Below are 15,078 nucleotides of genomic sequence, written 5' to 3'. Positions count from 1 at the left end.
ATTTTGACATGTGCCACCACCCCGTGGGAAATGCAGGAAAAGGAGAGCAGGCTGCACCGGTCAGTAGTCGGCGGCCCTGATAGTGGAGCCAGGGAGAGTCCTGCCAGATCATTGAGGGGTCAATTCCACAGGCATTTGTTGTTCTAGCTCTTAGTATCCCAGGAGAGAAATCAGATGCAGCTGGTGCTGAAAAGACCCTCCTTGGGGGAGCATTGTGCATTTGGGGTGGGGCTGAGGAACACAGGGAGGGTGTCCTGCCAAATGTATAGGGCAGCCCAGCCCATGGGGCACCCTCCGGAAGCTGCCGGACTGCAGCTTCCATCCTCTCTGACCCCTGGCCATGCTGGATGGGTCAGAGGGGAGTTGGAGTCCAGCATTATCCAGAGGACACCCCATTTGCTGCCCCCGATATACAGAATCCAGCCTGTAAATACGGAACGTTAATGCATCAACCATAACACCTATAACTGGGCAGAAGCCCCACTCAATGCAAGGAGGTTTATTTCTGGCAACATGTGGAGATGGGGAGGCTGTATTTGCAGAGGGCATTTGAAGCTGACGCTGTTATATACTGAAGTTCTCACCCTGGGCCAGCAGGGGGATACTGTAGATAGTTATGCAAATGAAGGATCGAAAGTGACGTTCAGTGATTGGATAGTTTTAGAAAGTTGCAACACTTACATTGTTCTGGAGCTAGCTCTATATGAGCAGGCTGACTGAGCTCTTCAGTTCAGTTCTGTTCCAGCTTACAAATAAAGAGCTGCTTTGGAAGAATCGCTTTGTCATCTGATATGTTCACCCACAACTTAACAGGCGCCCTCTCCAATTTCTTTTTAATTTTCTTCCCATCTGAGGTCTCCAGAGTAAGGAGCTATCCTGCCTGATGTGGGGGAAGGGGTTCATTTTTTAGTCCTCTATTAATCCAATAATGCATGCATTTTCACAGCTGCATAAGGTCTTGTGGGGAGAGGGAGGTTTCGTAGAATCGCAGAGTTGCGAGGGATCCTGAGGGTCATCTAGTCCCACCCCCTGCAGTGCAGGAAACCTTTGCCGAACGTGGGGCTCCAACCCACAACCCTGGGATTAAGAGTCTCGTGCTCTGCCAAATCAGACATCTCAAAAGGAAAACAAGACTGAAGGTGAGGAAAAGATGATTTATTGGGACTGTTAAAAGTGTGACTGTCTCTTTAAGAAGAAGCAAGCTGCAGAGGGAATTCTGGGGAAAGGAAGGAAAATGAATCTTCTCAAAGGGCCCTTGAAAAACTGCCCAAGGTTCTCCTGGTGGGTAAATGTTTTTTATATCAGTCACTCTGGTCTGGAGAGAAACTCCGGCTGGGCCTGAGAGGCAGATCTAGTCTCCTAAGGAGATACTGAGGTGGGTTTCAAAGTCATCCAGATAAAAGAAAGGGAGGAGGGTCTCTGCAGAGAACGAGGCTCCTGAGAACGTGTAGAGTTCGGCTCCTGAGTCAGCGTCAGAAAAAGACACACGTCCCCCTTCATAGTCCAGAGTCACCCGGATCCTCCTGGGCTTCTCCCTCAGGGACAGAAGAGAGGAACCAGGGGAAATGCAGGCCCAGGACTCCCCTCCCGACTTCCCCACAGCCCAGATCCCCCACTCAGGTCTAAAGGAGAAGCGGACCTTTCTCATCACAGACTTCCTGGCGACCCCCAAAGCCCACCATTCCCCACTTTCCACAGTGACTTCCCAGAAATGTCTGCCTGCTGTGAATCCCTCACGTCCCAACACACAAGGCCGTTTAATGAATCTCTCAGGATTGTAAGGCAGGGCTTGAGGTCTGCCTCCCCATCTCACGCTTTTCCCATCCTTGGACAGGATGAGCCGGGGATGGGCTGTGTCTGGATCCAGAGTGACATTTGCTGTTGGGGAGAAGATGAGGGAAAGAGAAGAGAGGCAGAGTCAGCGGAGAGAGAGAGATGGACATCCTAATCCAAGAAACACCCGAAAAACCCAGATTCCCTTTCAGATCAAGGGGATTTATTTGCATCACATGCAAGACTGAGACTCCTCCTTGAGACTTTGATCAGAATAAATATCTTCTGGTTGGTTTTTAACTCAGTTTCCTTCACTTTCTTATATTCAATGTCCATTGTGCCTGCCCTCCTCTCAACCCAGGCATTTTCTAAGGGGAAAAACCACCCAGGAAACCTTTTACTCAGCTCTTTTGTGTTATCTAAGAGGAAAGAGAGGAGAATTGGAGGAGGCAGGAGAGGAGAGAAGCTGCTTTCCTCTGACAATCTCTGTGGGAATTGGCCTTTGGGAGCTCTGGGTTGGGCTGCGGGATGAGGACCCCCAGCAGTAATAATAATAATAATATCAACATTTGCATACTGCCCTTCATCTATAGGTCTGAGGGTGGTCCACAGCATAAAAATACAACACAAAACCACATATAGGCTTCCCCTCACTTTCGCGTGGGTTATGTACTGGGCCCTCGTGCACAAAAGTGAAAATCGTGTTAAGTGGGGAGCCTGTTTATTCCTGCTCTCCATCTCTCTCACCCACTTGGTCTCTCCTTCCTCCCAACCATCTTGGAAGTTTAGGCCTTGCCGCCAGGGAAGAGGAGGCAGGTGGCAGGGCAATTTTACAAAGGACTGCTTATTCCATGCTTCTCTTTGGGATTTAATATATACCATAAGACTAGTGCCCTGGGGGAAGCGGGGAATAACTCAAAAGGTTACCAGTTTGGGGCTGAGACAGTCATGATAGGCAAGTGTAGGGCTGCCCTATTTTGAAGAGCAAGAAAGAGGACACATTGGCCAACTTCGATTTTTAACCATGGATCACTATGATGACTCTCATTTTAAATACCCCTACTATATGTAGGCTATAGAAGCTGTGAGATATTGCTAGTAGCAATGTTCTTAACTTTCAACAACAAAAGAATAGTAAGAATACATATTGTTCCCTCACTTGCCACATGAAATATTTGGGCTCATGTTCACATCTTTCTGAATGTAAGTGTGCACAGAACAATTTATTAAACTGTTAAACATCTGCATGTGGACTCTCCTTAAGGGCAGGGGGGCTTAACTCTTGCCCTCCCGGACTCCTTCTCCAATATCTTGTAGCTGAGCCAGCATCCTTTTAGTTCAGCCACAAGAGAAGGGATTTTTACAGTATGTCGCTAGCTTAAGATGCTGCTCTGTTGTGATTCTCTGCTGCAGATTAGCCTAACCGGGTGCCTTAGATCTGACTCTAATGCAGGCATCGCCAACCTCGGCCCTCCACATGTTTTGGGACTACAACTCCTAGCTAACAGGACCAGTGGTCAGGGATGATGGGAATTGTAGTACCGAAACATTTGGAGGGCCGAGGTTGCCTATGCCTGCTCTAATGCAATATTAAAAATTTCATGGGTTCTTGTAAACCAAAAAAACTGGACAAAAAAACTTGGGGACATTCTGCCAAATTTTAAAAATCTGCCCCGATACAAATGTTAAGAAATTTTGATCATGAAAATAGAAGACATGGCCAGGAAAAGGAGGACACATGGCAACCAGGCCTGGAAAAGGTCACATGATGGAAAAGCAACCCGACTCTCTCCAGCCAGGAGTAAAGCTCTTCCCGCCTCCGCCTGATCCTTCTGGGAAGTTTCTCTCTCCCCCTTCAAGTCCACCCTCTCTGCCTTTGTGGTACAAACAGCAGGGCTAAAGTCAAGCGGTGGATGGTTCTCAATTGTACAGAAGAGACTCTTGACCCCCCATGAAACACTAGTCCCCCCCCCCAAGAACTGAGGTCTCCATGTGAATTTTACCTCTCTGGAGACTTCTTAGTGACTGGACATCTGGGGAAGCAAAAAGAGAGGCTTAATGGTCTACACTGCAAGAAAATCTTTTTACAAAACATCACCATAACATAGCATCTGTTGTTTCCTTATTTCAAGCAAAAGATCATAAAACCTTGTTCATAAAACAAGTAATTGAAAGACAACAACTGTAGGCCTAAGGAATTAAAACAACTAACCTGTTTAGCTGTGATTCCTGCATTGCAGGGGGTTGGACTAGAACAGGGGTCAGCAAACTTTTTCAGCAGGGGGCCGGTCCACAGTCCTCAGACCTTGTGGGGGGCCGAACTATATCTTTTTTTTTGGGGGGGGAATGAACAAAATCCTATGCCCCACAAATAACCCAGAGATGCATTTTAAATAAAAGGACACATTCTACTCATGTAAAAACACGCTGATTCCCAGACAGTCCGCGGGCGGGATTTAGAAGGAGATTGGGCCGGATCCAGCCCCCAGGCCTTAGTTTGCCTACCCATGGACTAGATGATCCTTGGGATCCCTTCAAACTCTACTATTCCATGATTCCATGGGGAAATCAGAAATGGTAAACCATACTAGAAAATGGCGGAATACAATCATTCAAAATCCATGAATAAAATGGGAATCTGTACTGAATGGCTGGAGGAAGGTTAACATCTGCGCCAAGTGAACTGGTGGGAAAAAGCTGCTGAAACCGGAATTTCCAAGCATGCTGACAAAGCAGAGGAAGAATCGGCAGAGCTTTACCCTGTAATTCAAAGGGTCTCATGCAGTTGGAAGTCCTCCCTCCTGGAATGGGGCTGATCTCAAAAGCCCCAAAAGAACCTCTCCAGATTGTGTGGAGGGAAAACAACACGCAAGGGAGATTCCTTATACATGAGAACATGACAAGATGGACATTGGACTGACCCTGCAGGATCCTCCTTAAGGTTTTGTAAGATATTGTAAGGCTCTGAGGCTTTTCCCCCACAATTGAGCAGTATATCGATTTTATCAAAGAAAGCAAAATCTGTAAAATCGAGGGTGAAACCAGGATACTAGTCTATAGGCAGGAATGGAACTCAGACTGGTGTGCAGGTTCTTCACAGGGACAAGCTCTGCCCCCAATCCAAGCCTTCAAACCCTCTCCCAGTTCATTCATGGGACAGACAAAGAGCCCAAACCCCCTAGAGGACTGTTTCCCAGAGTTACGCCATTGATGGGGGTCCCAAAGTCTGCAGAACAGACGGTTTAACACCATGAAATATCAGTCCCCATCCCTCCTGTCAAATTGTTCCTCCCCTGGAAATTTACCTTTCTGAGTCTGTTTTTTGTATAACACAGCATCTGAGGAAGCAAAAAGCTATAAAGTGTAAGGGCAACACTCTTCCACCTGAAATAAATCTCCATACAAAAGTAACACTTCATAATGTAGCATCCTTGAATTGACTCCATTCAGAGCAGGAGAACCTCTAAAAGGACAACCCCAGATTTATGTAGACTGGTAACCAAAAGGAAAAGGAGGTTCCGTAGAATTGAAAAGAGATACACTCTGATTCAGGCTTTCTTTACAGGATTCAGCGTCACAATATACATGGGCCATTCTGGGGGACAGGAAATGAAGGCTGGAGCCCCAAGAAGGAAGGTATCCTGGGGTTACTCAATTCCATGCAGTAAGAGCCTGGCATGTTCAGTTCTGAAGAAATAATAGAATTCCCAGTGAGAAATCCTGGCAGCCAATTTTAATTACCTTTCCATTGTTTCATTGCATCCTCCACAAGGTGATTTAGATCACAGGATTCCAAGATCCTGTTCCTCAGTTCTGGAGGGAAAGGCAGTGGGTTCTCTGGACTCTCTCTTTTCTCATACCTGGTGGAAAGAAAAACAAGGTCAGCCCATTCAAATCTGCAATTTCTGTTAAAGGAAAAGAAAGGAATTGAGAGGAGGCCTAGAGAGACAGGCAGGCGCTGAGTGGGGAGTTTCTTCCTCACTACGGACTCCTCAGCCAGACCCCCAAGGGCCAAAACAGCAACCCCAGGCCTCTGAGTCTCCCCACTGGTGTCAATTCAAAGAAGCAGCAGAATCATATGGTATCAAGGGGCAGGAATTGTCTGAGGGTGGTGACAGCACAGCACACATTTCCTTTCTCTAGATGTCCCCAGAGAAGGGGTGAGGAAGAAAACGAGATGCACTTTTGTTGGGAAACAAGAAATGTTCCTTAAAACCTCTACTCTGAACCTGAGTGACACCTTGAATTGAAATACTGCAGCCGGAACATGGTCAAGAAAATAGCCAATTCCTGCTCCTTGGTGAGAAATCGCCCCCTCCCAAGGGGCTCTATGGGGCAAGAGTTTGCTTGGGTCAGGGTGGGGGGCCGGCAGAGTGACTAAACTGGTCAGTCTAGAAGGAAACAGCTAAGGCAGGCACGTCCAACTCCCAAGAGACTGAGATCTCCTCACAGTATAAAATGACCAACTGTGATCTACCCATTGTCAAGTCCCAAAGAGGGGGCCCTGCTTTTACCTGTGAGATGCCTCAGGGAGTGAGTCCTACAGTCTCCCCCCTGCAGCCCCTGGGGGGCCATGTCTGAGGTTCCTGCATCTCAGCTTCAAAGAGTGATGCTAATGGAAACGAGCCAGATCCACTTACCTCTGCAAGGTGCTTCTCACATCCTAGAGGGGAAAAGAGAAGGGAATTCACTGCACCCCACAGGCCAGACTAGGAAGACCCCCTCAGACCCTGGCCCTCGGATGCCAGTCTGCCTGGCACATGGCAAGGTTGTGGGCAGGGATGGTGGAATCAGCCAGTTTTGGTTTCTCACAGCTTTTATTTCTCCAATCTGAAATTATGAATTTTTCCAATATCAAGTTCTCCACATTTCCACATCAGTTTGCAATTATTGTTGAAAATCCTCAGGAAAATTCACCAGCATTTAAGGGAATCTCATGTTTATGGATTCAATAGAAGATTCCACTCCATCTCTTGTCTTATACTGTAATTTATTAACTTTAATCCTGTTTGCATTGTGCAATTCAGACGTAAGTAAGCCTACAGGATAATCCTACCAGGGAACTGTCCCAAATTGTCTTCCATAGAAGTCCCCAAATTTCAAATTCTACTTTCCAACTAGAAATAAGAAAAGCACCTGCAGCATAAAATGCCTCCAAAGGGGTAATAAAACAGCTCCCAGTACGTTTCCCAGCACAATTCAAAGTGTTGGTGCTGACCTTTAAAGCCCTAAACGGCCTCGGTCCTGTATACTTAAAGGAGCATCTCCACCCCCATCGTTCTGCCCGGACACTGAGGTCCAGCGCCGAAGGCCTTCTGGCGGTTCCCTCACTGCGAGAAGTGAGGATACAGGGAACCAGGCAGAGGGCCTTCTCAGTAGTGGCACCTGCCCTGTGGAACACCCTCCCAGCAGATGTCAAGGCAATAAACAATTATTTTACTTTTAAAAGAAAACTGAAGGCGGCCCTTCTTAGGGAAGTTTTTAATGTCTGGTGCTGTATTGTTTTTAATATTCGGTAGGAAGCCGCTCAGAGTGGCTGGGGAAACCCAGCCAGATGGGCAGGATAAAAATTTTTTATTATTATTATTATTATTATTATTATTATTATTATTATTGTATAGCTCAGTGTTTCTTTGGGCTCCTCCACACTTCTGCTTTTCCTGTGCCCAGAAAACACGGGTCCAAGTGGTTTTGCCTTTGCCCTGCTGCTTTCCCTCAGGAAAAACCTGTTCCTTAGTTCAACATCGAAGCAAACGTCAATCCAGAGAAAACCAGGCTGAGGTTTGCTCTAATTCAGCAGTAGAGAGCAGCAGGTTTTCCTTGAGGAAAGGGGTGGGACAAGCAGCAGTCTGGATGAGTCCCTCTGTCTTGCTCTTTGGTCACTGTGACTGAGCACCATTTTGGGCCGCTCTGGATCCATTGTGAAGGGGATCAACCAAGAAGTTGTGGAGGGAAGTGGAAAAGAAGCTTGGTCAAGAGACTGGCTCATGTCAGAAGGAGGCCTGAACTCATCCTCGCTGAAGCCCAGCCCAGGGCAGGAAGGCAGCATTTTCAAGAAGAAGGAATTTGGAGACAAATCATCAGCAAAGAGCAGAAAACCACCTCCTGTTCCATCAAGAACACAGAAGAATCTCTAGTCTGCATTCAGGTGAGTTAAGCATCCCAGGTCTCTTGGGACTTCCTGTCCATTACATACCTGACTGGAGGCTCCATCATCTGAGCCCCTGCGCTCCTTGTATACATGAAAGGGACACATAAAGGATGGGAGGCAGCCTTTTCCTGGAGCCTTGGGCTTTTCCTGCCACCGTCTTACCTGCAGGAGTTCAGTCGCTGGCTGCTGACGCTTCTCCTCCATCTCCTGGATGATCCTCTCAAGAGAGGAGAGTTTCCTGGAGAGTCTGGCCAGCTGCTCATTCCTTCTCCCTGCAATCTCCTTCTCCACCTCTTCTATATGATTCAGCAGACCTTTTTCTTGTTCTTCCAGGAACTGGCGCAGTTCTCTGAACTTCTCCACAATCTTCAGCCTCTCTGTTTCTGTTAATTTCTGCAAGAAAAGAGGAGGTCTGAGTGTGTTTGGTGCTTAGCCTCGAAACAGCAGAAAGAAAATTATGAGAATTCCACAGGGAGGACACTTCTGATTTTTCTATAGACATGAAACCTTCAGTGGCTAAAGAAGTAAACCTTTATTTTGAGGGGAGGCCCTCTCCATTGCTGTTTCTGTTGATGTCTATTTTGCAGACGGATACAGCCTAAAGGAAGGAGCTCTTTTTTCCTAGCCATGGATTTTCCCTGCATGTTTTGGGGCATGGCATAACCAGAGTTCTAAGCTGTTCAGAGAACATCCAGGGACATAAAACACCCCTCAGTTTAGACTGGGGCCATTTAGGTGTTGGATGGAACAGAAACAGAGGAGAACAAAGTGCAGAGTTCATCCCCATAGCTCCCCTGTTTTCTTTAAAGGTTTTAAAAAGCCTGAGTTTCCTAAAAATGAACAAGAAAGCACATTTAGAATTCAGTTCTTTAGTACTATTTATGGTAAATCAGGATTTGGATTAAATTGCTTCCACCCTTTCAGCTCACAAGTCCTCAGGCTTCTCCTTGACTGCTATTCACATAATAAATGACAAGGGGAAATAATCTCCATTTAGCTGCATTCAAAGGTGAACTTACCTAATTCACTATTGCTGAGAAAATATGGAGACCAAAACAGAGCTTTAAAATTCTGATATTTTCAAGCTTGACCCAGCCAGGTAATATTCACAAAAAATGTATTTATGAGGGTAAAGTACAGATCAAAATATTTATACAAGGAGGTAGCTACCCTAACATCTGATTCATTTTCAGAACAGTAAATTAATAAACAGGCTGATATGAAAAATGAGAAATGAGGAGAAGCTGAAATGGGCAGATTTCCCCATCACTTCTCAGTCCTGACTCGATTCTTCTTCTTCTTCTTTATTGAATTTATATACTGCCCTATACCTGGAGGTCTCAAGTACTTGTTCCCTGTCTAGTAACAACAGAGACACTTACCAGGAGGTCTTTGCTTTCCTTGTCCAGATCTGCTTGATGGGCCAGAATTTCCCCTCTCTCTTTCCTCAGAATCTCCAGGTGGTGACAGATCTCTCCCTAAAGAGAAAAGGAAAAATTCAGCTTTGATTGAGACACACAGAGAAATTAAAATCATAATGGCTTCTTGCGCCCAGTGGCCTTGCTAGAATAGCAAAGTAATTTACTGGTGGAAATAAAAGTACAGAGGTTTTCAGCCTTTTTGGGTCCACGGCTCCATGGATCAACTACCCTGTGGGGCTCAGGTCCCCCCTTGCCTGCAGAGCTGGCAGCCCCTCACCTTTTCTCAAACACCCTCCCTTGCGGAGTGATCTCTCAGCCTCCTCTCCTTTCCTTGGCGGTCCCAGCCTGACTTCTCACCTTGAGGTCTCAGGGAGAAGTGGAAAGAGGAGGAGGAAGGGCTAAGGCAGGATCCAAGCTGGGATGTACCATTCTAGCATCAATGAGATAGTGAGGTCAGCCCAAGAGGCGAGAGATGCAGGGATAGACCAGAGCGTCTCAAAATTTGGGGTGGGAGGAGATCCTCAGCCCCCCCCCAAAAAAACCTCATTGCAGAGGCTCCACATCACCCCCAGAATAAGCCACCAGTAGGTGCTTCCACTCCCAAATCTGCTTCCAACAGATACTTGGGGGGTGGGATCCTGCACCATCTGGTCAATTCCTGGCTAACAGTCCCCGCCCGCCCCCCCCCCCAGCTGATCCCTTGCTGCTCTCTGTTTTGCAGGGCATTGAGGAGGAATCCTGGTAACCAAAGGAGACATGTACTTAGTTGTCTATGTGCCATTTACATTTCTACTGTTCTAAATATGTACAAAGCAGCCTTGCTGGGGGATGTGGACGAGGTTAACCCTTTCTCTCCCTGCCAAGGTCCCAGTTCAAATCTTTGAAGCTGCTGTGAGTATTTCAAGATCCCCTTGTCCCCCTGGCAGAGAGAAAGACTTCAACTCCCCCCTCCAGCCATCCCAGGAGCCCTCAGGCTTCCCCTGGGCTGCTTCCAAGGCGATAAACAACGACCAATCAATGCCATGCCTACTTTGGACCTGAGAAGTAAAAAGAAAACCTCCCAAGAAGAATCCACAGCTATTTATTTCTCCCCCTCCAGATCCATGGATCTCCTACCTTGTATTCCTCCAAAGCCTCTTCCAGAGGAATCACCTTGTGATTTTCATGTTCCTTTGATTTGTCACACACCAGGCAGATGTGGGCTTCATGGACTTTGCAGAAGAGTTTCAGGGGCTCCTGGTGCTTCTCACAGACTCCTCCTTTCCCTCCTTCCTCCTTTCCCTCTTGAAGGCTGAGATTCTTCGCTATTTCCACCATATTAGCCAGTTGCCGATTGGAGACGAGGCTCCTTCTCCGGACTCTTTCCCTGCACTGAGGGCAGGAAGCCTCTGCCTCCGATTCCCCCCAGAACAGGATCAGGCAGGATCGGCAGAAGTTGTGCCCACACTCTGGGACGGTCACTGGATCCTTGAAGTAATCCAGGCAGATGGAGCAAGTGGCTTCATCACGGAGACGCTGGATGTGACCCCCTGCAGCAGCCATGGCTCCCTCGTGCTGAAGACCAGACTTAAGTTTCGCTTTTTCAGTTTTCAGCCACTGGGAGTTTCCCTTCCTGGAAATGACTCAGTGATCATGTGATCTTTATTTATTTATTTTTAAAAAATGTCTCCGGGTTTTTGCAATTGCTGAATGTTTTCTCAAGTAGCAGACAATGCTTCTGGATTGCTTCCCATGCTTTTGCTTACACACAAACACACACGTACCTAGTAAGTTGTGGTATTCATACTGCAACAATTTTCATTCATAGGCTTCCTTGTCATTTTTGAATTGGGAGAAAATCTGCTTCTGCCCTAAATGGACAGGAGTTCTGATTTAGCAAGTGGGACTTGATTCCGTCAAGAGAACTCCTAAAAATCTGGTTGCTAGTTCTAACTTTATCCCCTTTTAGCATGCTGGCAAAGAACTTCAGATTGAAACAGACGCTTTCAGCCTTGCCCACCTGGTGCCCTCTGTTTCCTTAAGACTACAGCTCCCATCATCCCTGGCCAGGACATCTGCAGGTATGGTTGGGAAGACCTTGCAGAGCCACTGGCAGTCAGTGGAGGCAAGACTGACCTCGATGGACCTGGCAGAAGGCACCATCTGCATGGTGGCAGCCCAGTTATGGAGTTCCTTCCCTAGATATGGCGTTCCTTCCCTAGATATGAATGCCTGGTATGACTTGGCTATTATTATTAATCGATATTACTACACAGTGTAAAGTCTTCCTATTTTCCTAATAAAGTGTGGTGTCTTCCAATGGCTGAAAACACTGGAGGGCTTTAACAAGGGATTAGATACAATTCCTGGAGGATAAGATTTTGGTAGGGGACGCGGGTGGCGCTGTGGGTTAAACCACAGGGTCTAGGGCTTGCCGATCAGAAGGTTGGCAGTTCGAATCCCCACGACGGGATGAGCTCCCATTGCTCAGTCCCTGCTCCTGCCAACCTAGCAGTTCGAAAGCACCTCAAAGTGCTTCACAAGATTCACAAAATGTTTAGGGGTATGCGTACCTCTGCGTACCCCTAGAAAAAAGCACTCGTATATTGTACCTGGTGTATTCATATCACAAGAGCAAAGTCTATTCTGGAAGTGGTTTTTGTTTACCTTCCAGACAGTACAAATGAGTGGAATGCATTTAAACTGGCTAACAAAAAACCCCCTCTATAATACGAAGGGAAATCTAAAGTATAAAAATTGTTGGGTACCATTCCGTGAGGAGGCTACGTAAGCAGATAAACATACAGAGGAGTGAGTTGGATAAAGTTTTTGAAATTCATGATCTAACAGGCTCTGCTTAATGCGAGAGAAAATATGTAACTCATCCAGTAAAAGGAGACTATTGCAATCCCTATTTGTTTGAGTTTAAAGGTAACTGCAGATAACCATGTAAAATGACGCAAATATCTCAGTAAATAAGTTAGTAAGCTTTCTGAGTCTGTACTAAAAATGAATTTTTAACCAGTACAGTGGTACCTCTGGTTAAAAACTTAATTCGTTCTGGAGGTCCGTTCTTAACCTGAGGTACCCTTTAGCTAATGGGGCTTCATGCTGTTGCCGTGCGATTTCTGTTCTCATCCTGAAGCAAAATTCTTAACACGAGGTACTATTTCTGGGTTAGCGGAGTCTCTAACCTGAAGCATCTGTAACTCAAGATACCACTGTATTTAAATGAAGGGTATGTCTTTATTTAAATGAAACCCTCAGCTCAGATGCTCAATGTCAGAGATTCAGGCATTTCTGTTACAGTGGAAACCTGGTTGTCGAACGTAATCTGTTCCGGGAGACAGTTCAACAGCCGAAAACATTTGACAACCGAGGCTCAACTGCCGGTCAGCAAAATCTGTTGAAAAATGGAGAATAAATGGAGAAACGCGCCTCAAAAACAGAAGCATTCACTTCCGGGTTGTCGGCATTCGGGTTCCAAATTGTTCAGCTTCTGACGCGTTTGACAACCGAGGTTCCACTGTACTAGGAAGCCGAGGGACCCAGAGAGGTTTGCAGCCGACTCTACAATCTCTGCCATCAGTGATTTTGGAGAAACCACTTGAAGCATCCATCGTGTCAAGCTACTTCAATTGCTTGTGTTCGGTTTGCTGATGGCAAACAGCTGAAAGTCTGTAAATTTTGATAATCTTCTTCTTCTTTGGAGATCACTTGCATCCAAGTAAGATTGTCTTCCATAAACATGGTTTTAGCAGTGAGTCCGTAAGTGACTGTGGAGGCCAATTCTGGATCCACATATCCTTCCACAGTGGGGACATAGGTTTCCGGGCGGGAGTTTCTCCCTTTTGTCCTGAGTTCGAGCGTCTTCAAAGCCCATGACACCTTTGGTAAAAGCTATTCTCCAGTTGGAGCGCTCTCAGTGTGGTGTAGTGGTTAAGAGCAGTAGACTCGTAATCTGGTGAACCTGGTTCGCTTCCCTGCTCCTCCACATGCAGCTGCTGGGTGACCTTGGGTTAGTCACACTTCTTTGAAGTCTCTCAGCCCCACTCACCTCACAGAGTGTTTATTGTGGGGGAGGAAGGGAAAGGAGAATGTTAGCCGCTATGAGACTCCTTCGGGTAGTGATAAAGCAGGATATCAAATCCAAACTCTTCTTCTTCTCAGGCCAGTGTTTCCCAGCTGTAGGGGTTTATACAACAAACTCCTCTCTCCCCCTGACTTGGGAGAGGCATGACAAGGGCAGAGCAAAGGGAAGCGACAAACAGGTGTACTCTCTGACTGGAGTGGGGAGATAGATGGCTGTGGGAAGGTGGGGATCTTTAATCTTGGCAACTAATTTAACAGAGTAAGATCTACGTTTCTCCCTTTCGTCCTGAGTTCAAGCATCTTCAAAGTTCATGACACCTTTGGTAAAGGCTGCTCTCCGATTGGAGCACTCGCAGGCCAGTGTTTCCCAATTGTCAGTGTTTATACTACTTTGAGAGAGAGAGATTTGCTTCGGATAATAAACCTGATTTGCAATGGGGGTTGAATCATTTTGATTGCCACTGTATACAAATGTCAACAACAATAACGGTCTTAATCCTGGCATGGTCTTAAGCTAAAGCTAACCTAAGAAATGAAATAATAATAATAAAAATCCTTCCAGTAGCACCTTAAAGGTAAAGGGACCCCTGACCATTAGGTCCAGTCGTGACCGACTCTGGGGTTGCGGCACTCATCTCGCTTTATTGCCCAAGGGAGCCGGCGTACAGCTTCTGGGTCATGTGGCCAGCATGACTAAGCCGCTTCTGGCAAACCAGAGCAGCGCACGGAAACGCCGTTTACCTTCCCGCTGGAGCGGTACCTATTCATCTACTTGCACTTTGACATGCTTTCGAACTGCTAGGTTGGCAGGAGCAGGGACCGAGCAACGGGAGCTCACCCCATCACGGGGATTCGAACCGCCGACCTTCTGATCAGCAAGTCCTAGGCTCTGTGGTTTAACCCACAGCACCACCTGGGTCCCTTTTAGTAGCACCTTAGAGACCAACTAAGTTTGTTATTGGTATGAGCTTTCGTGTGCATGCACACTTCTTCAGATATCTGAAGATAAACAGTTGTACCTCGGTTCAGTGGCGTAGCGTGGGGGGTGCAGGGGGGGCCGGCCGCACCGGGCGCAACATCTGGGGTTAGGGCAAATCCACAGGTTAGGGGGCGCAAATCCACGGGTTAGGGGGCGCAAATCCACGGGTTAGGGGGCGCAAATTACTTGCCTTGCCCCGGGTGCTGACAACCCACGCTACGCCACTGCCTCGGTTTAAGTACTTAATTCATTCTGGAGGTCCGTTATTAACCTGAAACTCTTCTTAACCTGAAGCACCACTTTAGCTAATGGGGCCTCCCGCTGCCGGAGCACAATTTCTGTTCTCATCCTGAAGCAAAGTTCTTAACCTGAGGTACTATTTCTGGGTTAGCAGAGTTTGTAACCTGAAGCGTGTGTAACCCGAGGCAACACTGTATTTCGTATCTGAACAAGTGTGCATGCACACGAAAGCTCATACCAATAACAAACTTAGTTGGTCTCTAAGGTGCTACTGGAAGGATTTTTATTTTATTTTATTTCGACTACGGCAGACCAACACGGCTACCGCCCAGTAACTAGAACTAAGAAATGAAGCCAGGCTGCTGCCCGAGGCCATCTCAAATATTCTCTTGAGATTCCCTTGAGCCGCCAACAAGGCAAAACTCCCATCTGTCAAATGCAAA

The 15,078-nt window shown here is 46.8% G+C and overlaps 1 protein-coding gene across 3 annotated transcripts; it reads right to left on the bottom strand.

Moving 5' to 3' along the window:
• Positions 1-1,140: 1,140 nt before the first annotated feature.
• On the bottom strand, positions 1,141-10,989 carry LOC310756874 (zinc finger protein RFP-like). 3 transcript variants are annotated; one of them, XM_083601767.1, is made up of 8 exons: positions 10,462-10,989; positions 9,307-9,402; positions 8,087-8,317; positions 6,414-6,436; positions 5,515-5,633; positions 5,079-5,111; positions 3,777-3,806; positions 1,141-1,878 (listed from the first exon to the last, which is right to left on the bottom strand). In XM_083601767.1, exons 1-8 carry the CDS (start codon positions 10,885-10,887, stop codon positions 1,352-1,354), a joined length of 1,485 nt encoding a protein of 494 aa, XP_083457893.1. In that variant the 5' UTR covers positions 10,888-10,989; the 3' UTR covers positions 1,141-1,351. The 3 variants fall into 3 exon arrangements, with proteins under 3 accessions (XP_083457893.1, XP_083457894.1, XP_083457895.1); XM_083601768.1 differs by lacking the exon at positions 3,777-3,806; XM_083601769.1 differs by lacking the exons at positions 3,777-3,806; positions 5,079-5,111.
• Between the last annotated feature and the right edge of the window lie 4,089 nt (positions 10,990-15,078).

The sequence above is a fragment of the Podarcis filfolensis genome (assembly GCF_964270895.1).
Source record: "Podarcis filfolensis genome assembly, chromosome: 2".
NCBI classification, from domain to species: Eukaryota; Metazoa; Chordata; class Lepidosauria; order Squamata; family Lacertidae; genus Podarcis; species Podarcis filfolensis.
The sequence above is the reverse complement of the archived record's forward strand: the minus strand, read 5'-3'. Positions and strand labels throughout refer to the sequence as shown.